The following is a 25,533-nucleotide window of genomic DNA, read 5'->3' as shown; positions in this document are numbered from 1 at the left end:
AAATTCTGAGTGATGAGAATGTATTGATTAGCACTAATCATGATACACTGGGGCTGTGGGATGTTTTGAGAAAGTTCCTTACTTGTTCTGTGTAATATGTTGACACAGTGGCTTTGCATAGTAGTAACTATCATTCCACGAGTTAGCATTCAGTCAGTCAGCAAATAAGCCTGTTATGGGTTTGGCCTGGTGTGGTGGCGCACACCTATAACCTCAGGGGGCTAAAGCAAGAGGATGAAGAAGAAAGATCACTAGAAATTCAAGGTAACCAGGGGTACAGAGTGAGGTCCTTGTTTTTTGTTTGTTTGTTTGTTTGTTTGTTTGTTTTCCTAAAGAAATGACCAAAATTACTATTGAAAAGTTCAATCAACAAACTGCCTACCGGAATCAAGAAAACTTCCTTTACCTCCTGTTTTGTAAGAAATTTTCAAAAGTTGACTGTTTTGTATCCAAATTTACAGCAAAGTAGACATGCTGAGCAATAAACTCAGGAAGATAATGAGAGACTTAATAACTAAACACAATCGAGCAGTGCTTTACAGAAGCGATCAACAGTTAACATTGTGGACACTGTGCGGCTGGAGAGGCAGCTTGATGGTTGAGTGCTAACTTAGTGCAAAGGATCCTGGGTTGAATCCTAAGCACCCAAAAAGAAAAATGTGAATCGAGACTATTTTTTAAACAAGATTTCACTATGTAGCCCAGGCTGGCCTTAAACTCACTTGCATGTATCCTCCTGTCCCAGTCTCCCTACTGCTGAGATTACAGGTGGGAGCTGCGGCAGGCAACTTTAAGAGAGCATACTTTGATTTGCCATGGAACACTGCCACCTGGTGGTATGTTCATGAATAACCATTAGCAATAAGATAAAAGGAGCAGGACCAGACCAAAAGCCTGAACCAAGACGACTAACGAAACAGTTCTCTTAGCGTTTAGCAGCCACTTTCATAGAATGAAGAACTCTTCCTCCAGAAGAGCGGTCTGCTGTTCATTCTACAGCCTGACTTCAAATACGCTCCTTTTATGTTGCTCTCCAAGAGTAAACATAACCTTCTCCAATGTATTCAGTGTTGAGATCCCTTAATTCTTGATCTTCCCAATCTTTCGGATATATTTAACTCTGTCAATGTCGACTAAAGTGTAGTTCCCAAAGCAAGGCCAACAGTGTCCTTGGTGCTGACAAGACACTGGCTTTTCTCTAGAGCTTTGCAAGTTTTCCATGGAGGTTTTAGTAGCTCTCCCACACTTTTACCCTGCACGAGTCACTGTTGCTTCTGAGTAACTTCATGCCATCTGGCAACCAGTAAACTAAGTATGTGATGCCCTTAGACCTAAGGACAGTGTTGAGGGCAGGATATCCATGTGCTCTGCAAAGTTCTAGCATACCCCTACTGCTGGGGTCAAAGGAGAGGTGCAATGTAAGAACAATTCTAGCTGAGAATATAGCTCAGTAGTAGGGCATCCGTCTACTATGGGCAAAGCGCACTTGGTCTCCAGCAGTGGAAGAAATAAAAGGCAACTTCTGATGCTGTGAAGAGACTCCGTGTGTGTGATGTCAGCTCCCCACAGCACAGGCATTCCAGGGGAATGTCTAGGCAGCTCCCCAGCTTGAAGTGAAGAACAAGGGATGCTTGCCTGAAAGGACAGATACGATGGCTCACAGCAATGGCAGGCTGCTAGGAATCTTTTCTAGGACTACTTAAGATGGGGAAACAGGAACTAAATATTCTCTCAGAAAGACTAACACAAAAAAACAACTGTAAAAATGCAGAAAACAACTGATCATGGTGTGCCCAGCCCCAACACAGCTTCCACACCCATGTCACTAAAAGAACATATCACAAGGGGAAGGTGCAGAAAGAGTGCCAAAACTAAATGATATCACTAATAAACACACTGAGGCCAAAGGAGAAACTTTCACTGGGCCCCACGCCTAGAGAAGTACAGGCAACTAGTGACTTCTAAGAGAGGGAGAATTAGTCTTCCCCAGTGATGAGCAACTAATTGGTTATCCAATAGCAAATAGGTAGCTCTGAAATATATATATATATATTGCTGAATATATATATATTCAGAAGATTGTATTTATTTATGCATGTATATGTGTGCATATGTAGCAGTAAAAATCAAAGAAAAAGAGGCCAGCAGTTTGACCAGAACTAAGGAAAAATGGAAGAGATTAGAGGGAGAAAGGAAAGGGGAATATGATAAACCTCATATCATTTTAACTATTGCTACAGATGACAGGCAATAATACTACATGTATACAGCATAGATATATATAGTATATATGTATATTCAGCTGCTATACAAATCATTGTAAACAGAATGTAAAGAAACGATGTTTTATTTGGTAGCAAATAATTCCTAGCCAATTTATTTTTGTCTATGAATTTAATTTGTGTTCCATTTTTATGTTGTAGGGACTTTGAAGGCAACCGTATCCATAATTTAAGAAATTTGACTTTTATTTCCTGCAATAATTTAACTGTTTTGTAAGTACTATCTTTTTTAAGGTTATGTTGACCTTCCTTACAAACCAAATGAATCCTTTATGTGAAACTTGGGTGGATAGATAATAGACAGATAGATGATAAATAGGTAGTGAAAATATCTATATGTAATGAAACTATATATATATGTATATATATGCAATATACATATATACATATATGAAACAATCCGTGAAAAAAGAGAATATGGATTAGGGGAAAAGCAAGAAGGGGTATGAGGAAGGAAAGGGAAGGGAGAAGTGATGTAATTCTAATCTCAAGAATAAAACAAACAAACAAACAAACAAATCAGTACCTTTAATCCTAGTACTCCAGAGGCAAAGGCATATCTCTAAGAGTTTGAGGCTAGCCTGATCTACATAGTGATCCCCAAGCCAGCCAGATGTAGATAGATAGATAGATGGATGGATGGATGGATGGATGGATAGATAGATAGATAGATAGATAGATAGATAGATAGATAGATAGATAGATAGATAGATAGATCTTGTTAAATATAAATATATAACCCACTCATAAATATAACCTGCTCAATCTATGTAGTCTCACTTATATGTATGTTCTCAGGAATAACCATTGGCATTGACTTTTAAACATCTATACAGAAAAATAAAATCATTTGGGTTTCTCCCGGTAGGTGTCTATGGTTTAGGTCCAGAGTTACTGGGAGAAGGTGGCAATGTTTTGTAGTGATGGACAGAGTTAAATATGTAGAGCTAGCACAAAGCTACTTGAAGACATGTCACATAGTATTTAAATATCTGCAACGAGTACATTAGACCTCAGGGGAAGAAAATAGATGTCCATTTCTCACTTATACTGTGATAAAGCACCCTGACAACGAGCAACTTAGTGGACAAAGCATTTATTCTAGCTTACAATTCCAGGTTATAGTTCATCATGACAGAGAATTCATAGTGGCAGGACTTATTAAGGCAGCTTGCCCCATCACCTCCTTGCTCAAGAGCAGAGAAAAATAATGTATGTGTGCTTAATCTTCTGCCAGACCTCTCTACTTCTATACAGTCCTGGGCTCCAAGGAAATGATGCGGCCCACTCTCAGGCTAGGTCTTCTTATATTAATTAAGGCAATTGTGATGGTTTGAAAATGGCCCAGAGAGCAGCACGATTTGGAGGTGCAGCCTTGTTGGAGCAGGTATGGCCTCGGAATAGGTGTGTCGCTGTGGATGTGGGCTTTAAGAACCCCCCATCCTAGCTGCCTGGAAGCCAGTCGTCTCCTAGCTGCCTTCAGAACAAGAGGCAGAACTCTCGGCCCCTCTTGCACCATACCTGCCTGGATGCTGCCATGTTCCTTCCTGCTTTGCTGATAATGGACTGAATCTGTGAACCTGTAAGCCAGCCCCAATTAAATGTCGTCCTTATAAGAGTTGCCTTAGTCATGGTGCCTGTTCACAGCAGTAAAACCCTAGGTGACTTCATCCTAATGCCATGCACTAGCAAATAAGAGGTCTGTGGTGCATGGAGCGTTTTGTTAGATAGATACACCTTTCAGACTGAGGAGGCAAGTCGAAATGCCTGTGCTCATAGCTGCAAGACACTCAGTTTTTGTTCTGAAGCGGTCTTTCTCCGTTTCTAATCACAGATTTGCATTATATTTTCATATCACCCCTATTAAAAGATTTGAGAAATTTAAGAATGAACTCAGACTGAAGCTAGGCATGTTGGCACACATCTGTAGTGGCAACACTCAAGAGGCTGACACAGAAAGATTGTGAGTTTGAGGCCAGACAGGGCTGCATAGTTGAGACTGTGTTTCCTAAATAAATAAACCAGATATTAATCAATCATACTATTCAAAATATCCTAATATGAGAATGTACTCTATATTCATGATTTTTATGTTATCTTTCAAGAGTTACATTTAGTAATCATATTATAATTATGTCCACATGTTAACATGTTTTTTTTTAATTTTCAGGGTAATGAGGAAGAACAAAATCAATTACTTAAATGAACATGCATTTACACACCTCCAGAAACTAGATGAATTGTAAGTCTAACTAAATATGCATTAAGAATGTTCTTTTCCAGTTTTACTTCATATTAGTTACACATATAATATTTATTATATTAATTTAAAATATTAATTTCCTTTTCCCAAACAGTATATGTGCCCATGGGTCACAGAACAATTCAGATAGCTTACAAACGTAAATACAAAATAAAATATGAAACAAATATTTGAGATAAGTTAGATAAAGAAAACATAGCTTTGAACAAAGAATAAAGCCAGGGTAAGGTTAATAAATAAAATGCATCGTACAATGTTCTGCTTAATTGCTCCAAAGAGGCAGGATTCCTGCCTTTAACTTTCCCACAGGTTGTTTTTTCCTCCTGCCTGACCCCTGGAGGTGGGTGGGAGAAGTCACTTTTCCTGTTGTAGCTCACAATCTCCTAACTCAAGCTCACTGAGACCTTTTCTTGTTTAAAAGAAGCTAGAGCTTCTCTCATGTCAACACTTCACAGACCATGCTGCTGAAAGCCCTTTATAGCTCCAAGGTGACATCATGTTAGGTTCCCCCTCTGCACACATATGTCCCGCCCAGGAGAGTATGAGCCTGTGCATCTCTCTGAAAGAAACTTGAACCTCAAATTACATATTTTGAGGTAACTGTAAGAAACCCGGACAAAAGAAAAATCGGGGCTTCAAATTGTATCCTTTCTCTAACAGAAAAGGAGAAAGGGGGAAGAGAAAGGATGAAATATGGACTAGAACTTACAAAATGGAGAGAGAAGATTTTTAGACCCATTCTGGCTTCGAGTACATTGTAGTGTTGAGGATATCCTTGAATTTCTGACCTTCCTGCTTCCACTTCCCAAATGTTTGCATTAGGGATATGTGCTACCATCCCTGGCTCATGATAGAACAGCTTTTATTTCACTCCCTCTTCTAAAGCCTCTTGACTTCATGCATGTGGAGGCGGAGCTCAGAAGTAGGGCACACATTGAGCAGGATCAAGGCTGTGAGTTCAATCCCCACACCAGGGAGATAGTTCTTCTCTTGGTATTTACCAAAGGCACTGTTGGAAAGTTGTAAATGGTTTTCAAATGACTTTTCTACCAATGAATGGAGTCTTCAAAAACCAATATGACATGTTTGCAATTGTCTCCCTAGGGATTTAGGAAGTAATAAGATTGAAAATCTTCCACCGAACATATTTAAGGATCTGAAGGAGCTGTCGCAATTGTAAGACATTAACTTACCTCTTCATTTCTTTATCTTATTTTTCAACTGTGGTAAACTATACATAGCATTCGGGTTATCCATCTGTTTCTGTATCACTGGATTACATCAAGATCTTCCACATTCCTGTTCAACTCTCACCTGCATCCACCTCCATAGATTTTTTTTTTACTTAGTACAAATATGAAACCCCATAACCATCAAGCACGAATTCCACATCCATCAAGCCCCAGTCCTGGCAACCACCATTCTTCTTGCTCTGTGTCCATAGTTGCTATTTTGTGACGGGCTTGTTTCTCTTACCATACCAACAAGGTACATCAATATTGTAGCATGTGTCAGAATTCTCTTTGCTCTTAAGGCTGCAGTCATCCTCCAGCCCATGGACACTTGGATTGCTTCCACCTTTTGGCTAGTTTGCATAATGCTGTTATGAACACATGTGCCCGTTCATGTCTGGAGGTCCACCTTCAGTTATTTGGGTTCTATGTTCCTTCTTAACTCACAGCAACCTTTAAGTTTACCTAATGAAGGCATCATAAATCAGAACTATTCACTTTAAAGCTCATTTAATATTAATACTCTCTCCACCACTGTGAATTAGGAACCCGTGTACTGTAGAGTATCTGCTTTGTACTGTTGAGTTTCGATGGCTGTCTGGGAGCTGCAGCCCGAGAGAAGATCTTAGAGGAGCTCCCCTTTTTACTAATCCCTTTGTACCTCCCTTTCTCAATAGTACTGTATCAAGGCAGTAATACTGTATTCAGGGATGAATAATGCATATTAGGCAAAGGACTCTACCGCTAAACCATACAACTACCCTTAAAGCATGGCTTCCAGTAGCGGTACATTGCTTTTACACTGTTGTAAAGCAAAAAAATCCTGAACCAGAGACCACTTGTATACCCCCAGAAATTAGGTGACTGGGTCACACGGTAGTTCTAGCTCCGCTCTGTTTCACTGTATTTCCCATCAGAGCTGTGCCAGTGTACATCTCTCTCGGTGCACAGGGCTCCAGTTTCCACCATCTTCCAACACCTGTTATTTGCACTTCTCTGGCTCACAGTCACCTTAGCTGAGAATCTTTGAGGATCTGATTTTCACTGCTCCGCAAACAGTGGTGTTGAGGATTTTTTTTCCCACGTGTTTGGTCACTTACCTGTCTTCCGAGGGAAAAGCTACTCACGTGCTTCATTCATTTTTATGTGATCTCCTTTTGCAGTTGTTGAGTTTTAATTCTTTACGTATCCTGTGTTTTCTACAGACAGTCCTATGTCCTACAGAGATCTCACATGTGTTTTCCCCTCTATTATGAGTGACATTTCCTTAATTTTAACATACTGCCACTTTTCTATCTTTTACTTTCTTGTCTAAACTTTGTTTCATATCTAAGACACTGTCAAATCCACTCAATGAAATTCTCTTCTATTTCGATAGCTTTACCTTTAGGTACATCCTTTTGGAGTAAGCTTGGGGACATGGTCCAGTAAGCGTCTAATTCTATTCTTTTGCACAAGGTTATCCAATTTTCCCAACACTGGTTATTTAAAAAAAAAAAAAAAAAGTCCTTTCCTTGTTGAATGCCTTTGACACCTATATCAAAAGTTATCTGATTATGTCTGAGTCAGGTTGTCTGTGGACTCTATAGTTGAGCTCTTTGGTCTACCCAGCTGTACATTACTGTGGGAACCCTAATGCTGTTCTTTTCTTCCAATACTGCTTTTGCTATTTGGGCACCTTTGATGTCTTATATAAATTCGTAAACTTTAATATGGACTGAGTTTTCCAATGCCATGAACAAGAATATCTTTCCCTTTATTGCTGTTGATCTAGTTCATCTTCTGCTACTATAATAAAATACAGCAGCCTGCCTAATGTATAACCAATAGAATTTTATGTTAAGTTAAGAAGTTCAAAAGTCAAGGCCAAATCTAGTGACATACAATGTCATCCTCAGCTATTCTCTGTCTCTAATAAATAAATTAGTAATTTTTTCTGATGAATACTGATTCTGAGGTTGCTTTATCTATCTGTTGACCATTTGTGTGTCTTCTTTTAGGCAATATCTACTCATGTTTTTTGTCTATTTCTTTATCAGATTATTTGTCTTTTTTCAATTGCATTTAGTCCCCTATATTTTTTTAGATATTAATCCATCCTCAATGGATGCTCTGCAGGGGTAGGGATGTGGCTCAAAGGTGGAGTGCATGTTTACCACAGTGTGTGCAGAACAAAACTAGAGGGAGAGAGAGAAAAATGAGAGAGTGCCTTGCAAATCGTTTTTCTATGCTGTAGTCGCCTCCTTTCATGGTGTGAAGGAGCTTTTGGGGTTGATGTGGTCCTCTTTGGCTCTTGTTGCTTTTACTGTTTATGTTTTGGAAATCACATCCAAAGGAAATCACTGCCAGGCCAGTTTCATGGAGGTCTTCCACTATGGTCTCAGGGCTGACATTTAAATTTTCAATATACTTTGAGTTGTACTACATTTTTTTAGTAAATATCTCAAATTCATTCAAAGTCAACAAATATATTCTCTTTCTCCAAACAATTTTTAGGAATGACTTATGGCTGTCTTTTTTTTTTAACTCAGGAATATTTCTTATAACCCAATCCAGAAAATTGAAGTAAATCAATTCGATTGTCTTGCCAAACTCAAGTCTCTGTAAGTATATGCTTGTACAGTTTTACTTCAATACTAATAGCATACATGCTCTTGTATCTTTTAATTATGTTTTATTTCAAGCTCCACAAAAATATATGAGTCCTTGATGGACTATAGACATATAGAATTGCTCCTATATCATGTGTCAATAAACTAAAAATTAAATGAAAATGAGCCTCTACATCTCTCTGTGGCACCAAGATTAAGATACCGAATTGTGCACTTGTGTTCTCTGAATGTATGGGGCATATTCATTGCTCCATTAATTCTGGGTAGTTGAGATTTACTGTAAGTATCTCTCCTAGCTTGTTATAAAAGAACATTGATGCAATGAAACACTGACCAAAATAAACTTGGGGAGAAAAGGGTTTATTTGGCCTATAGGTTACAATCCATCATTGAGAAAAGCCAAAGCAGGAACTCGAGGCTTGAAACAGAAACCATGGAGGAATGCTGTTTACTGGCTTGCGGGCACTTCGATGTCAATCATTAATCAAGAAAATGCACCACAGATACGCCCACTAGCCAAAACAATGGAGGCTGTTTCCACAACTGGGATTCCCTCTTCCCAAGTGTGTCAAGATGACAACAAAGATTACCCTCAAATGCAATTTTCTAGACTATGTTAATCATGACTCCCAACACACACACACACACACACACACACACACACACACACACACACACGCACACACACACCAAAAGCTCTGTTAATGTCTAATTGTCTTTAAAAGATAAGCCTCGGTTCCTCTTATCTAACTATTCTACAGTAAAATAGCTCTTTATTAGATAAAAAGTATGACTTAAAAGGCATTGGAAAAATTAAAGATGTCCAGAATATAATGTATGCACTTATTCTACAAACATTTATTGACTCGTTAGCATGCATTAGGTATTATATCATGAACTGTGAAGATATTTTTTTAAGGATATACATGGCTATGAGCCAAGGAAGTGTCTAGAGAGGCTGAGACTAAGTATTTCACTTAGAACAATGTTAACTAAGGGCACATTGCTGCATTGTCTTTCACAAAAATAATTGCCTTACTATGCTGTGGCTAACATATGTGCTTTTGACTATTACTTGGTATTTTTAGCAGCCTTGAAGGAATAGAAATTTCAAATATCCAACAAAGGATGTTTAGACCGCTCATAAATCTCTCTCACATGTAAGTAGATGTCTTCTTGTTGTTCACCTTGATTTTAATTTTTATGTCCCCATATAATATATACATACTAAATATAAATAAAATATTAACAAGTTCTATTACTTTGTCTCTGTATGGTTAGTATTTGTGTCCCTCTTCCAGATTGTAGGTTGCAATCCTAACCCCAAAGTGATGGTATTATTAAAAGGTGAAGCCTGGAAAAGCTGATTAGCTCCTGAGGGCAGATCCTTCATGAAGCGTCAGTATCCCTTTTAAAGAGAATTGAAAAACAGGGTGGTGGCACACCACCTTCAAACCCAGCAACTGGGAAACAGAGATGGTGCATCGCTAAGTTGGGAGTCAGCCTGGTCTATATGGAGAATTCAAAGCTACTCATGGCTTCATAGTGATACCCTGTCTCAAAACAAAAATGAATTTAAGAAAGACTAGAGCTAGTACATCAAAGCACTGGGTTTGATGGATTCCCACAAGAGGAAGGAGACAGGGGGAGAGGGAGGAGTCCTGGGTGGGGAGATAGCTCAGATGGGGAAAATGCTATGAAAACATGAGGACCTGAGTTAACCAGCACCTGTGTGAAGGAATAGAAATTTCAAATATCCAACAAAGGATGTTTAGACCTCTCATAAATCCTAGAACCGTGTAAGCCTAGAATCATGTGAGCCTGTGACCATGTGACCCTATAACCATGAGAATCTATAGCCATGTGAGCCTATAGCCATGTGAGCCTAGAATCATGTGAGCCTAGAACTGTGTGAGTCTAGAACCATGTAAGCCTATAACCAAGTGATCCTATAACCATGTGAGCCTATAGCCATGTGAGCCTATAACCATGTGAGCTTACAACCATAATAACCTATAGCCATGGGACCCTATAACCATGTAACCCTCTTACCGTGAATTACACACAAAAGAGGGAAAACAAAAAAGTTGAAAGTATCAAACTTTAGGAGAGAAAAGAAGAAAAGAAGGAGGAAAAGAAAGATGGAGGGAGAAAGGGACAGAGGGAGGATCTCTCTTGCACCATCCACTATGTGAGTTCACATAGTAAAAATGTATCAGGAAGCAGGACTTCACCAGATATCTAATATGCTGGTGCCTTGACCTTGGATTTCCCAGCATGGGGAAGTGAGAAATAAATGTTAATTGTTTAAATTCCCAGTCTATGGGATTTTTCAGCAGCCTAGATAGTCTCAGACATCAGTATTCAATAGTTAAATGCTTAAAGTTTGACATTAACCGGACAGATTTTAGTTTTCCACACTCTGATAAAATTTTATGGGAAAAATTAAAAATACCAAGAAACACGAATGTAAGAGGGGCCAACTGAATCATACAGAGCACACACATCATCTCTGGTACCAGGCACAGATGCTGATATTTACCCAGCAAGCTAGTGATGTGTACACTTTGCGTAAGTACCACCAGATGAGGACATAAGAATGTATATAAAAGAATTACAAAGAGGCTGGAGAGGTGGCCCAGCAGGTCAAAGTGCCTGAGTTCAGATTCCCGGTACCCGAGTAAAACACAGAAGAAGGGGCGTGTGTGTGATCTCAGCACTCCTCCAGTGAGCTGGGACACAGGGACAGGACAGTCCAACTGGAAGCTTGGGAGCCACATAACCTGGAAAGTGAAGTGCAGACACAAACAAGAGAAGGTCTGCCTCAAAACCAAGGTTGAAAGTCAGGATCAACACCTGAAGCTATTCTCTGACCTATTCATCCATGCATGGAACACATGAGTCAGATATATACACACATCTCACACAATATAACACAACACACACATTAATTTGTAGCAATTATTTATTGTTTTAAATATGCATTTATATGTCATATAAATGTATAATATACATATATGATGTACAAATGTACAAACATGTTTTTAATAGATATAAATAATTGTTACAAATTAATGAAGATGGGAGAACCCGTCCTCAGGGAAAATTGTCCGTAATATCAGAGTATGGTTGGAGAAAGTATGTGGATGAAATGATAACCTTTGTGAATTCTATATGTTGTGTCTGGTTTTGCATTGGTGATATATATACCTTATACATATTTTGAGTTGAGTTGCTATCATAGCAAGCGCTAGACTGTTCTTCACATTGTGGTAATTTTCAATACTTTAGAACTGTCTTATCAACCATTCTGTATTCTTCCTTGTGCTGTAAGTCTAGCACAGGGCATTGTTTCTATTTCCCAAGATTCCTCAGAGACAAAGCTTTCATAAGCTTTTTTGCTTGCTCACAACAAAGCAGTCTGGTCAAGAAGAGTTTATTGCAAGAAACTAGTGCAGCTCACAGAATCTAGAAATAAGTAAAAAGAAGAGCCAGACATGGCCAGGAATCATGGGAACAAGAGTTGAACAGTGGTCTTAGCCAAGCCCTGCTGAAATAAGCCATTTGCATGCCATCAACAAGACTCAGGGGTTCTCTTAGGGTATTTGCCTACCCTGAGCTAGGGAAGGCTTCTACTGAACACCCACCAAGATTCCTGTGGCTGGAGGATGGCTCCCCTCAGAAGAGATAAAGTCATTATTGCTAAAAGATGAGTCTATGCTAGGCAAGACCCACTGAGTTTCTGTTGATGAAAGTGGTTCAGCTTCAGACTCTTAAACAAGAAGAAACAGCACACCCATCCTTATATTCTGTTCCACCCCATCATAGCTCATAGAGAAATGCAGACAACCAGATGGACATAGCAGCAACTGCCCTGCCCGTGTGCAAGGCACAAAATGACTTCCACCTTGTATCATTTACTACTGCAGCTGTTGATGCTATAGAGATCGTTTCTGTTTTGCCACCACTCTTTGCCTGTAAGGCAGACTGACACAGTCTGAATTCCAATCTCTACTATCACTAGAAAATTTCCTGTCCAACAATTCTCCTCCACTGAAGGCTTAATCTCCTATTACGATATTGCTAGCACTGATCTCATGGAGTTCGTTAGAGAACTTATTTCTGGTATCTAAAACACACCCAGGAAGTGGTGTTCGTATTGCTGCTGACATAAGAGCAATTCTTGTTTATTCAGGTGATGTCGTTATCCTAGCAGGTATCTCTCTCTATAGATGAAAAAATTCAACCAACATGCAATTCTTCATCGTGTTTCAAAATCTAGTGTGAGTGGTGGATGTGGTTAGTAGTTATAGATAATAACTTAATGTAATGTTGTATTATAACTTTTGTAACTGAAAAGCCATGGGAGCAGCAAATAGAGAGAATTTAATTTTCCCCCTAAGAGCTAAGCAGTAAGATCAGCTATGGCAAAGCTATGAGCTTCATGACCATGCGTTTATACCAGTTCTAGCCTTTAACACAGTTGTCATGTTGTGGTGACCCACAGCCATAAAATTATCTTCAGAACTACTTCATAACTGTATTACTGCTACTGTTATGAACTGTCATGTAAATATCTGTGTTTTCTGATGTCTTAGGTGACCCCTGTGAAAGGGTCATTCAACTCTCAAAGGGGTCGTGACCCACAGTTTGAGAACCACTGGTTTGTATGGGCTGAATTCTGGAAACAGCCATTGAAGGCTTCTTTGGATAAGTCCCTTCTCTTGTTCACTAGCTAATCAGTTATGCATATGTTAAGACATGTCTAGCATGCATTCGTCATGCCTGCTTGTAGTTCTTACCCACACATGCTTTTACTATAAAGTCAAGTGATTGATTAAGAGTTAAATTTTGAACTTCAGAATTATGAGAGATTGGTAAGGAAATATTTTCTATTCCACTGAATCTTATATGAATACATTTTCTACCAAGAAATGCTGAAAACATATGTCAATGATGACATTAAGTTAAATATGTTATAATTTTGTCTCCGCTTTGTAACCAGCTATTTTAAGAAATTTCAGTACTGTGGATACGCACCACATGTGCGCAGCTGTAAGCCCAACACGGATGGGATTTCATCTCTAGAGAACCTCTTGGCAAGCATCATCCAGAGAGTCTTTGTCTGGGTTGTATCTGCCATTACCTGCTTTGGAAACATTTTTGTTATTTGTATGCGACCATACATCAGATCTGAGAACAAGCTGCATGCCATGTCGATCATTTCTCTCTGCTGTGAGTATTTCCTGAATAAAAAAGAACAAGGCTTGAAATCGTTGCTACTAGAAAATAAATTCTGTGGGGCTGGAGCACACACTTCCAGAGGACCCAAGCTGGGTCTTTTTTAAGGTCTCTGAACAACTAGAATAATTTTCACTCACAGCTTAAAATATGTAAATATGGAAATGTCTCCAAGTGAGATTGATTTTATTTTTAAGTTTTTAAAAAGTGATTGTAAAGTATTACATTAAATGAGGACTATAAAGAAAAACAAACAAAACAAAAAAATCAGACTTCAGGATGTTACAGCCTGGGTCCCAGAGCTGAGGGTGTACCTGCAGCCCCTCGAGTAAGTAAGCCCTACAACGCCCACCATTGTGTGAGTGGCCACGTTTACTATCACAGACACTGTGCAAAGTCTGACTTCTAATTTATTTTCTCTGCAAGCTATGTGAGAAACAAAATTCACAAAATGTCTACAATTCTGTATGGTTAGCTACAAAATTCTGAGTCAAGTTCAATTTTCCTACACAGGGCTGAAGGATAACTACACTGTTAAAAAAAATAGAGAGTCAACGCTCACATTGGAGAAAAATTAGTTTTTTCCAATGGAGTCACATTTGGGTCTATTAACTACACTTGAGGCCAGGCCCCTGAGGGAGTATTTGGTCAACACAAGCAAAGTCAATGGTCTTTTTGTAGACTTTGGTCTCATATTGCTTTGTGTTGGCTTTTTTTTCTTTATTGTTCTTTTGCTTATATATTTTGAGTTGCTTTTTAGTTCTATGTGTATTTCTTGGGTTTTTTGTTATTTAAAAGAGAAAGAAAGGGTATGGAGTTGGGTGGATAGCGAGTTAGGATCTGGGAGGAGTTAGGGGCAGGGAAAGCATAATTAGAATCTATGGTATCATTTTTTTTTTCAATTAAAAAATGGATTTCAGGAGGCTGGAGAGTTGACTCAGAGGATAAGAACTCTGGCTGCTCTTCCTTATTCATGCTCAGAAAGCACTCTACTGCCAAGCTGTCTAACCAACTTATGAATTCTTAAGAGAATAAAATAGGGCTGGTGAGATGGCTCAGTGGGTAAGAGCACTCGACTGCTCTTCCGAAGGTCCAAAGTTCAAATCCCAGCAACCACATGGTGGCTCACAACCATCCGCAACAAGATCTGACTCCCTCTTCTGGAGTGTCTGAAGACAGCTACAGTGTACTTACATATATTAATAAAATAAATCTAAAAAAAAAGAGAGAGAATAAAATGTCTTGGCAATATTGAGAAGAGGGTCATTTAAAATGTTTTGTGTAAAGATATGCATACTATCTGTTTCTCTGAACCTATAACTTTTGGACCCTTGTAGGTGCTGACTGCCTAATGGGGGTGTATCTATTTGTGATTGGTGCCTTTGACCTCAAGTTTCGGGGAGAGTACAATAAGCACGCACAGCCGTGGATGGAGAGTGTTCATTGTCAGTTCATGGGGTCGTTGGCCATTCTGTCCACAGAAGTATCCGTTTTACTTTTAACATTTCTGACATTGGAAAAGTACATCTGCATTGTGTATCCTTTTCGGTGTTTAAGGCCTCGAAAATGCAGAACAATCACGGTTCTGATTTTCATTTGGATTATTGGGTTTATAGTGGCTTTTGCTCCACTTGGCAATAAGGAATTTTTCAAAAACTACTATGGCACCAATGGAGTATGCTTTCCTCTTCATTCAGAAGACACGGGAAGTACTGGAGCCCAGATTTATTCAGTGGTAATTTTTCTTGGTAAGAAATCCTGCATTGCAAGCCTTCCTGGGTCCCAGCTCTTGCTAGGGTATCTCGCAGTATGAAACTCATTTATGACTTCCATTGCTTACAAACTTCTGTCCTTCTAACCCAATGTTTATCAACTTTCTAATGCTGTGACCCTTAATACATTTCCTCATGTGTGGTGACCCCAACCATAGAATTACTTTCATTGCTACTTCATAACTATAATTTTGCTGCTATTATAGATCATAATGTATATATCTGTGTTTTCTGACGGGCCTTAGGAGACCCCTGTGAAAGGGAGATTTAATCTCAAAGGGGTAGTGTTTAGTGACTTCTCCAGAGGATTTCATAGATAAATGTGGTTTTGTTGGGGATGTTTTTCTTTCTCCATCTATTCTGACTGGAAAGTTTTGCTGGCTATAGTAATCTGAAATGGCATTTGTGTTTGTCTCTTAAAGTTTGTAAAAACATCCATTTAGCCTCTTCTGACTGTCAGTCTCCACTGAGAGAAATCAGGGGTTATTCCAGAAGGTTTGCTTTTATATGTTAGGTGGTTTCCTTTAATGTTTTGATTATGTGTCATAGGGAATTTCTTTTCTGGCTCAGTCTATTTGGTATTCTGTATGCTTCTTGTACCTTGATAGGCCCTTCCTTCTTAAGGTTAGGGAAGTTTCCTTCTATGGTTTTGTTGAGAACATTTTCTCTGTCTTTGGCCTGGGTTTCTTCTCCTTCCTCTATTCCTACCAGTCATTGATTTGGTCTTTTCATGATGTCCCAGATTTCCTGTTTTGTGCTTGGGTTTTTTAGAGTTTACATTTTCTTTGATCAGGGTACCCATTTCTTCTATATCTTGTGTTGAATGCCCTAAATTTCCTCTTCATGTCTTCTATTCTGTTGAACATTTACTTCTGAGGTTTTTGTTTGACTCCCTAAAATTTTCATTTCCAGTTTTACCTGAGTTTTGGTTTTCTTCAGTGATTCTATTGCTACTTCATGTCTTGAATCATTTCATTCTACTGTTAGTTAGTGTTCTCACAAACTGATTAGTAGACTTATTCATATCCTCTTTGAGGTCCTTGAATATATTCATAGTAGCTATTTTGAAATAATTGTTTTTGCAGCACCTATATTGCCTTCTTTTGTTTTAAGGGCATACTGCAGTGGGGTTACTGGATTCTGGAGAAACATTGTCTTGGCTGCTAATGACTGTGGGGTTGTGTTTGCGCTGGCATTCAGGCATCAGGGTTTGGGATCATTGTGATTCTATGCATTGATATCAGGTCTTGTCCTTGTTGGCTGAGTGTTCCACTCCTCAGTTTCTGTTGCCCTCTCTGGATCTTAGAAGAGTGTGGTGGCTATGGGTTGCCTGGTAAGGAGTGCTTTTGATTCCCCTGCATGGTGTGGCCACCGGGAGTCCCAGGCTGAATGTGTTTCTAGGTTTTGGGAGCTAACATGAAGGAACAGGGATAGACTGTAAGGAAGATGGAGCTGAAAGGAACTAGAGGGAGGAGGAAAGCTGGGTCTGCTGTGAGGGTTGTTTGAGTTTCCAGAGAGTGGAATCAAAGAAGAACAGGAAGGGAAGAAGGCAGATGGTCTGCTACTAGGCTAGGGATGAGACTAGGGAACTGGAATCAAAGACAGGAAGGAGAGTAAAGATTGCCTATTTGATTCTCACTGGCCAGCATGTGCCTAGGTAGAGAGCGCCTCTGGGTATTGGTGGCTGACACAAAAGAGATGGGGTGAGAGAGGAAGCCTGGGTCCAGAGGAGCTGCAGAACCCCCAGCAAATGGAGGCAGAGAGGAAAGACAGAGAGACCCTTTGAGACAATATTGGAGGTAGTGCTAGAGATGAGACTGTATAATTGGAAATGGAGGCCAGGAAGGAGATCTGATACACATTTATAATCTGAGGCAGGAGGACTGTATTTTGGTGTCCAGCCTAGGCTACCTAATCAAGTTGAAGGCTCATCTGAACAACACAGTAAGGCCTTGTCACAAAGTAAACAAGTGGATAAATAAATACCACTTTATTGGTTCTGTGGCCTTAATAGTAACATCTAAAGCCATTTTTTTAAATCTGTTTGTCTTAAGAGAATGCTAACATACACTACTAATGTTCTTCATGGTCTAAACAGGTATTAACCTGGTGGCATTTATCATCATTGTGTTCTCCTATGGAAGCATGTTTTACAGTGTTCATCAAAGCTCCGTAACAGTAACCGAAATACAGAAGCAAGTGAAGAAGGAGGTGGTTCTCGCCAAACGCTTTTTCTTTATCGTTTTCACCGACGCGCTGTGCTGGATTCCCATCTTCATACTGAAATTTCTTTCACTGCTTCAGGTGGAAATACCAGGTACAATCTTTCCCTGGAGAGAGTAAATCTGTGCGGAGCTATTCTTTTTAAAAAGACAATTACTACTCTTAAACATCAACTCGTTTCAGGAATTATTAGTCAGAGTGGTGTGGACTCTGGCTCCATTGTTGGTGAAGTGCTTACCCGGAGGAACTGCTCAGTTCTTTCCATAAATGCCTAATAGCACAGTTCTTAGGAACACAAACTATATCGTGAAAACAAAATGACCAAAACAAATGGTATGCATTGCTTAAATTGACTGCCTGCTTAAAACGACCTCAAAACAACAACAACAATTACCCAATCATGAATTTATTTACTTTTTAGACTTGGAGAAATGTTTCTCCCTACAATACATATGCTAGAGGACACTGCACCAGATGGTGACATAATAGATAACAACACGGCATTGTAAAATAATATACATCACATGCATCACAATGGCTGTTACTTTGAGTGACATAACGTGAATATGTTGGTGAGGAGGAAAAATTTGACACCTTGTACATTGATAGTAGGATTTGAGCATGGGGTGGCTACTGTAGAAGAATGTGCTAGAGATTGCAAAATATTAGCTATAGAGTTGCCATACAATCCAGCCATTCCACTTCTGGGTAAATACAGAAGGAAATTGAAAGCCAGGACTAAAATAGATATCAGCACGCCTATGTTGACAGTGGCATATATAGGCAGAAGCAGTATGGTGTCTACAGATGGATGGGCAAATAAACCAAAGCAAACAGGTACATGGATCATAGAGTGTCTACTGACGGACAAACAAAATGTAGCAAGCATATACATAGATCATTCTTCGGGTTTATAAAAAACGAAAGCGCTTTTTAAAATTTCTTACATTTATTTACTTTGTGTGTGTGTGTGTGTATACACCTGTGGAAGTCAGGGGACAATCTGCTGAAATCAATTCTCCCCTTTCACCATGTATATTCTGAGCATCAAACTCAGGTTGTCAGACTTGGTAGCAAGAACCTTTACCCACTGAGCCTTCTCATCAGCCCTTAGAAGGAATTCTGGCATGTACTGCATTATACATGAATCTTGAAGGTATTGTGTGGAGCAAATAGCCCTGACAGGAAAGGGCCACATGTTTTATGATTGGTCTTACATGAGACTCCTGGAACAGCCAAATTCATAGACTGAACATAGACCAGTGGTTGCTAGAGGATGGAAAGGGGAGAGTGGGAAACATCGTTTAACAAGCACAGTTTCCTTTGGGAAGATGAGAACATTCTGAGACCAGGGTGGTGAGGGATGCTAACAATGTAGATGTACTCAGCACCACAGAACTGCACATTTTGAAAGGTTAATGAGCAAAGTTTATGTCATGCATATTGTATCAAAAAATATACAAGTATCCCTAATGACTGCATATGCAATCCAGTATATATTCACATTTTTGCATCTACATATGCATAATTTAGTTTTGTTTGATCACATGGGTGATGATAATAGAATCTGACAATTTATGAAGAATAAGAGGGACAATAGTATTATGACAAGAACCTGAGCATTTGGTAGTTATATATATATATATATATGCAAAGGTGATTTTTAAGATAGGTTTAGGAAGTTGCAGAGATGGCTCAGTAGTTGAAAGTATTAGCTCTCCTTCCAGGGAACAAAAGTTCAGTTCCCAGTGCCCACATGAGGACCCTTACATCCAACTGCAACCCCAGCTCCTGGGTATCTGACTCCCTTCTCTGACCTCCTTGGATACCCACACATATGTGGCGCATACACAGACAGGCAGACAGACAAAAAAAAAATCAAAATTATTCTCCCAAAAATGATGGATTTAAATATGTTTGGGGATTCTGTTTTTGTAATGCTTTGCTTTGTACTTTGGGTTGTTCATTTGTGGTACTAGGGGTTGGACCTAGAGCCTTATAACACTAGGCAAGTATTCTACCGCCCAACTATATCTCTACATCTTTCTCCCCACTATGTTGAGGCATAGTCGTGTTAAGTTGCTTCATTCATTCTATAGCTCAGAATGGCCATGTACTTTTCTCAGCCTCTTTTTTTTTGGGGGGGGGGCAAGGGCAGTATTTAAGACAGGAGTTTCTCCATGTAACTTTGGCAGTCCTGGAACTGATTATGTAGATCAGGAAGACCTTGTACTCACAGAGATCTGCATGCCTCTGCCTCAAGTGCTGAGATTAAAGATGTGCACCATCACACCTGACTTGTCTCAGGCTCTTATTGGTTGGGTCTTTAGGCCTGTATTGCTAATCTACTCAACAATATTTCACTGAAATAAATATTTGGTCAAAAGCCTCAATATATTGCAAAGCTGGCTCAGTCTACAAGATGTTTGCCACACAAGCAGGAGTCAGGTTCCCTAGCAACCACAAGCAAAGCAAAGCGTGCAGTAGCACATCAATAACCCCAGCCCTGGGAGGGCACAGAGATGAGGGGATCCCAGGAATCACTGGCCAGCCAGCCTAGCTAGCATTGACCTCTGGCCACATGCATGAACACACATGAACACACATGTGCATGCACACATACACACACACACTTATGCAAGACTTTAAAAATGTGCCTACTTTTAAAATAAACAGGTCTGGGAGCCAGTTGGGTGTTCATCTAGCACATACAATGCACTCGGTTCAATCCCTAGCTGTGCCATAAAGGAAAACAGAAGGAAGTCAAATACATTAACAAACAAGAAATTCATTCAAGATAAATCTACATATTCTGAGAAATACTGCATGTATCTTCTGTTGGTTAAAACATTTGCAAATGATGATAAATGCTAAATAGCGTGGTTGGTCTTTAAATAGACTCATAATGCTATGTCATAACTGCATAAATGCCCCCCAGTAGTGTTCTTTTGTTGGCACTCTGATGTATTCAGAGAAAGCCTCCAGAGCACTGGCATTCCTTTAAACACTGACACTACAGAAAGACATCCTGTAAATAACTTGGTGTTTAATTATGTCAAATGAAAGAAAAGGGAGGCTGAAGACGAAGGATGCAAGATATGCCTTACAACCCCCAATCATCACTCAGCTGTTTCATCTTTCTCTTCCAGATTCTATTACCTCTTGGGTGGTGATTTTTATTCTGCCTATCAACAGTGCTTTGAACCCAATTATCTACACGTTGACCACTAGACCTTTCAAGGAAATGATCCATCAACTCTGGCACAACTACAGACAAAGAAGGTCTGTTGACAGGAAAGAGACTCAGAAGGCATATGCTCCATCATTCATCTGGGTGGAAATGTGGCCCTTGCAGGAGATGTCCTCTGGGTTCATGAAGCCAGGCGCTTTCACAGACCCCTGTGATCTGTCGCTAGTTTCTCAGTCATCTAGACTCAATTCTTATTCGTAACTGGATCTTAGTCTCAAGAATGCTGTGAAGTGCTTCTAGAGGGATTTGCCGATATGAAGGGATATGCCGACATCTAAGACAAGTTAGCTTAGAGTGGCCCAAGGTAGGGACAGGTAGCTGGTGTTCATACAGAGAGAAGTAATTATGCTGACAATGTGTGTGTGTGTGTGTGTGTGTGTGTATTATTACATATTTGCATAGCTGATGAAGGGAAATCTATTTCTAGCATGCATTTATGCACACTGCATGGAAGTAAAGTGCTGAGCACACAACATAGAGCCTTTTTAATCTATATATTATGTTGAACTATTAACAGCACAAACTAAGCTCTAAAGTGTTATGATACTCAAAGATAACGGCATCAGATAAAATGTTTGGGGTCAGCGAGATGCTCGGTGGAGAAAGGTGATTACTACACAAGCATGGTGACCTGAGCTCAGTATCTGGAACCCACGGAAGGGTAGAGGGAGAAGAGACTCTGGAAAACTGTCCTCTGACCTCCACTTGCGCACCATGGCATGTGTGTGCACACATGCACATCACACACACACACACGCAATTTTAAATGTGGTTGTTTGCAAAATAGAAACATTGCTGCTTAATGAATCCTTTGCATTCTTCATTGAGTCACCACACTTGAGAGTCAACACAGCATATTTATTAAAGGAGGCTTTGTTGCCAGATGTCATGGACAGACCTGTAGTCCTAACATGGGAGAGGAAAAAGCAGAAGGGTCACAAGTTTGAGGCCAGCCTCAGCCACATCGAAAAATCCTGGCTCTCACTTGGAAAAGCAGATCTTACGATAGGGTTCAATTGCTAAAGTACTTGTTGCTCGCACACAACCAACTGAGTCTGAATTCCTAGTACGACCATTAAAAAGCCAGCTATGGTAGAACATACTTTTAATCCCAGTGCTGAGGAGGTAGAGACTGGAGGACCCTGAAGGCTTGTTGCCCAGCTACTGAGGAAGACACCTACTGCCAGCCTCTGACTGCCACACACATGTATTACTCATGCCCATACACACACACACACACACACACACACACACACACACAGGAGGGAGGCAAGCTTTGTTATAAACCCAGAACCAGCATTTGTTCTGTCACTCCATACTGAGTTCTCCAGTGGCTTCGCTCTAAGTTAGTGTTATCATGAGGAAACAGAACAGGACGGTAGGTAGAATATTGCAAAGGGGTAAGCCAGAGAAGCAGGACTGATGGCATTTAGATCAATGAAATCCAATTCAGAAATAAGCCTTCATGTTTCAATTGATTGTTTAAAAGGGTTACAAGACACATGTAACCTAACAAAATTAAATCAAGAAGATATAAACAACTTATATCCACAACCTGCAAACAAAACTTTAAGAAAAGCTAACACTAGTGCTACTCACACTGTTCCTCAGATGAAAATCCAAGGAACACGAGCAAACACACTCTACAAACCCAACACAGCCCTGATCAAAACCTTAGGGAAAAAAAAAAACAATAAAAGAACAAAACTATAGATCAATTCTTTGATCATAGATGTAATGGTTCTCAATAAACATCAATGAATCAAAGTCAGGGACAGATTACAGATTGGGAAGATTGCACACCATGACTAAGTTTGTTTTATCCAGGTAGGTAACTTTGTTAATCCATTACACAAATAAATAAATCTAATATAATACATAGGATAGATATCATGTGATTATTTCAACACACACACACACACACACAAAACACCTTTGAAAAAATTTGACAACCTTCATAATAAAAGCCCCGTGGAAACTAAGAATTGAAGGAGCCAAAACTAGCCTAATAAAGGTCATATAAAACAAAGCTGTAAGTAACTGAACTAAATGGGAAATGGCATCACCTCTAACACAGGGAATGAGATAAGAGAGCCTGATGGAGACCTGGGCAGCATCATGGCCAGCAGGTAAACCATCCACATGAGGTGAAGAATGAAACTCAAATCAGCACCAATTTTGCAGGTGCTGGCCCTAAATTTCCAGAACCTGACCTTGGAGTTTATTTTTCTTACACATTTAAGCACCGTAAAACTTTAGGGGAAGGTTTCCATGTGACAGTTATCACGATGAAAGTCCCTATAGAAGTAGCAAAGCATGTATGATCTTTACAATAAGAATGGATTGGATTGGCTGATAAACAGTGCTCAGGCCTAAGGAGGAAGGATTTGTAATAATGATCGATTACTGATGGAGGATACAAAGGACTTTGAGCCTCCTTTGTAAGTTGGGTTCTACTCACTGAGAGACAGACTCAGGATTAGGGCCTCCGCAATGCTCAAGGTTTGGCAGGGGTGGGAGGATTCAGGAAGGCCTGCTCCACAGCCCAGCAAAAGGATCACTAGGTTGTCGGACAACACCCATCCCAGCTTCCTAGGCAACCGGTGTCAGTTATTTTCTTCCTTTGAAGAAATAGGCTCGCATGTTTAATACGTCTGGTTCCTCAAACACTTTGTCCTGTGCCTATGTTCCTGTTTCTATGCAGTGCCTCCTACAAGTGCCCACTTACATAATTCTTATTCAGTATATCTTTCAAAGTGGTAGCTTGAAATAAAAAACAAAAAGAAATAAAAAATGGCCATAAATATGATGGAGAAGTTAATATATCCCTATTGTAGACAACTCAGAGCTACATTTAAAAGACCCTAAAGATTCCATTAGAAAGTTCACGGACCTCAACATTTTCCCTATAATGTTACTCAAAATATAATCTATACACCATGTGACCTAGCCAGTCAACTCATGGGCATACACCCAAAGTACTCAGTGTTAACATAACCCAGAGATACTTGTATATCCATACTTATTGTAATGTTCACCAAAAATCAGGAAAAAGGGAACAGCCTAGACATTCATTGAAAGAAAAGACTTTACATATTGACAAAATATTCAGTAGCCTTCCTATATATCTGTAAGAAACCTCATTTGAAGTAAGTTCATCATGTGTACATAGAAACACTACTGATTTTTGTGTTTATTTTGCATCCTATTTTTTAACATTGAAATCTCCAGTTACATGAATCTTCCTGAAAATGTCTTTTTTTCCCCCTGCTCGGTGGCTGAATAAAGTTTCATTATGTATATGTTAAATGAAATAATCCAGACTCAAAAGATAAATTCTATAAGTTCGTTTTCTCACTCTCTTTCTCATATGTGTGTGTGTGTGTGTGTGTGTGAGAGAGAGAGAGAGAGAGAGAGAGAGAGAGAGAGAGCATGCAAATGTATGTGAAATGAAACTACAAAGGGGACCATGAAGGGAAGAAGTACTGAGAGGTACTGAGAAAGATGGGGAGGGGAGTCGGGGAAGAGGGTAGTATTCATGTGGAGGAGTCAAAGTCGCAGAGGCTGGCAGGGTGGGAGGTGAGAACACAGTGCACACATGCACGAAAATGCCATCTAAAGTCATTACTTTGTATGTTTACCTAAAAGTAACTTCCAAAGTTCTTAGAAGGAAACACAGGGATAATTCCTTGAGATATGGGATTTGGTGATGGATTCCTCACGCTGAAAAACTGAGAACAACAAAAGGGGGAAAACTGCTTCGTCTAAGTTCAAACCTTAGGCATCAAAAAGGTTGGGAGAGCTCTTGCTACTTTTCGTGGAAATCCAGATTCTGTTTCCAGTACTCTCATTGGTCAGCTTACAACAACCTGTAACCCTAGCTCCAGAGGACCTGACACCCTCTTGTGGTTTCTTGGGACCCCACACTCATATGCATAAACCCATACTCAGATGTGTACCTATGCAAAATGACAATCACTGTAGGAAAATTTGGCCTTTCCACAAAAAGAAAATTTAGAATAAAATTATTATATGACCTATCTCACTGCAAGACACAAACCCAAAGGAATTAAAAATAGGACTCAGAAAAGTACTTTCATGTATTATTTCTTTTTTTTTTTTTTTTTTTTTTTTCCATTTTTTATTAGGTATTTAGCTCATTTACATTTCCAATGCTATACCAAAAGTCCCCCTTACCCACCCACCCCCACTCCCCTACCCACCCACTCCCCCCCTTTGGCCCTGGCGTTCCCCTGTACCGGGGCACACAAAGTCTGCGTGTCCAATGGGCCTCTCTTTCCAGTGATGGCCGACTAGGCCATCTTTTGATACATATGCAGCTAGAGTCAAGAGCTCAGGGGTACTGGTTAGTTCATAATGTTGTTCCACCTATAGGGTTGAAGATCCCTTTAGCTCCTTGGGTACTTTCTCTAGCTCCTCCATTGGGAGCCCTGTGATCCATCCATTAGCTGACTGTGAGCATCCACTTCTGTGTTTGCTAGGCCCCGGCATAGTCTCACAAGAGACAGCTACATTTGGGTCCTTTCGATAAAATCTTGCTAGTATATGCAATGGTGTCAGCGTTTGGATGCTGATTATGGGGTGGATCCCTGGATATGGCAGTCTCTACATGGTCCATCCTTTCATCTCAGCTCCAA

The 25,533-nt window shown here is 39.7% G+C and overlaps 1 protein-coding gene across 4 annotated transcripts in view; it reads left to right on the top strand.

Annotated features, from left to right (window-relative positions):
• Positions 1-24,192, top strand: part of Rxfp1 (relaxin/insulin-like family peptide receptor 1) — a 96,352-nt gene extending 72,160 nt beyond the window's left edge. For 2 of the 4 annotated variants that reach the window (XM_030252661.1, XM_030252662.1), the window contains 9 exons: positions 2,424-2,495; positions 4,453-4,524; positions 5,650-5,721; positions 8,309-8,380; positions 9,478-9,549; positions 13,395-13,624; positions 14,968-15,378; positions 17,501-17,719; positions 20,775-24,192. In XM_030252661.1, coding sequence (XP_030108521.1) covers positions 2,424-2,495; positions 4,453-4,524; positions 5,650-5,721; positions 8,309-8,380; positions 9,478-9,549; positions 13,395-13,624; positions 14,968-15,378; positions 17,501-17,719; positions 20,775-21,076 — 1,522 coding nt within the window. In that variant the 3' untranslated portion in view covers positions 21,077-24,192. The remainder of the gene's footprint in view (positions 1-2,423; positions 2,496-4,452; positions 4,525-5,649; positions 5,722-8,308; positions 8,381-9,477; positions 9,550-13,394; positions 13,625-14,967; positions 15,379-17,500; positions 17,720-20,774) is intronic. The other 2 variants (XM_006501629.2, NM_212452.2) reach the window with 2 other exon arrangements.
• Positions 24,193-25,533: the final 1,341 nt, after the last annotated feature.

Source organism: Mus musculus, chromosome 3, assembly GCF_000001635.26.
Source record: "Mus musculus strain C57BL/6J chromosome 3, GRCm38.p6 C57BL/6J".
Classification (NCBI taxonomy): Eukaryota; Metazoa; Chordata; class Mammalia; order Rodentia; family Muridae; genus Mus; species Mus musculus.
Note: the sequence above shows the minus strand (reverse complement) of the source record. Positions and strands in the feature narration are given on the sequence as shown.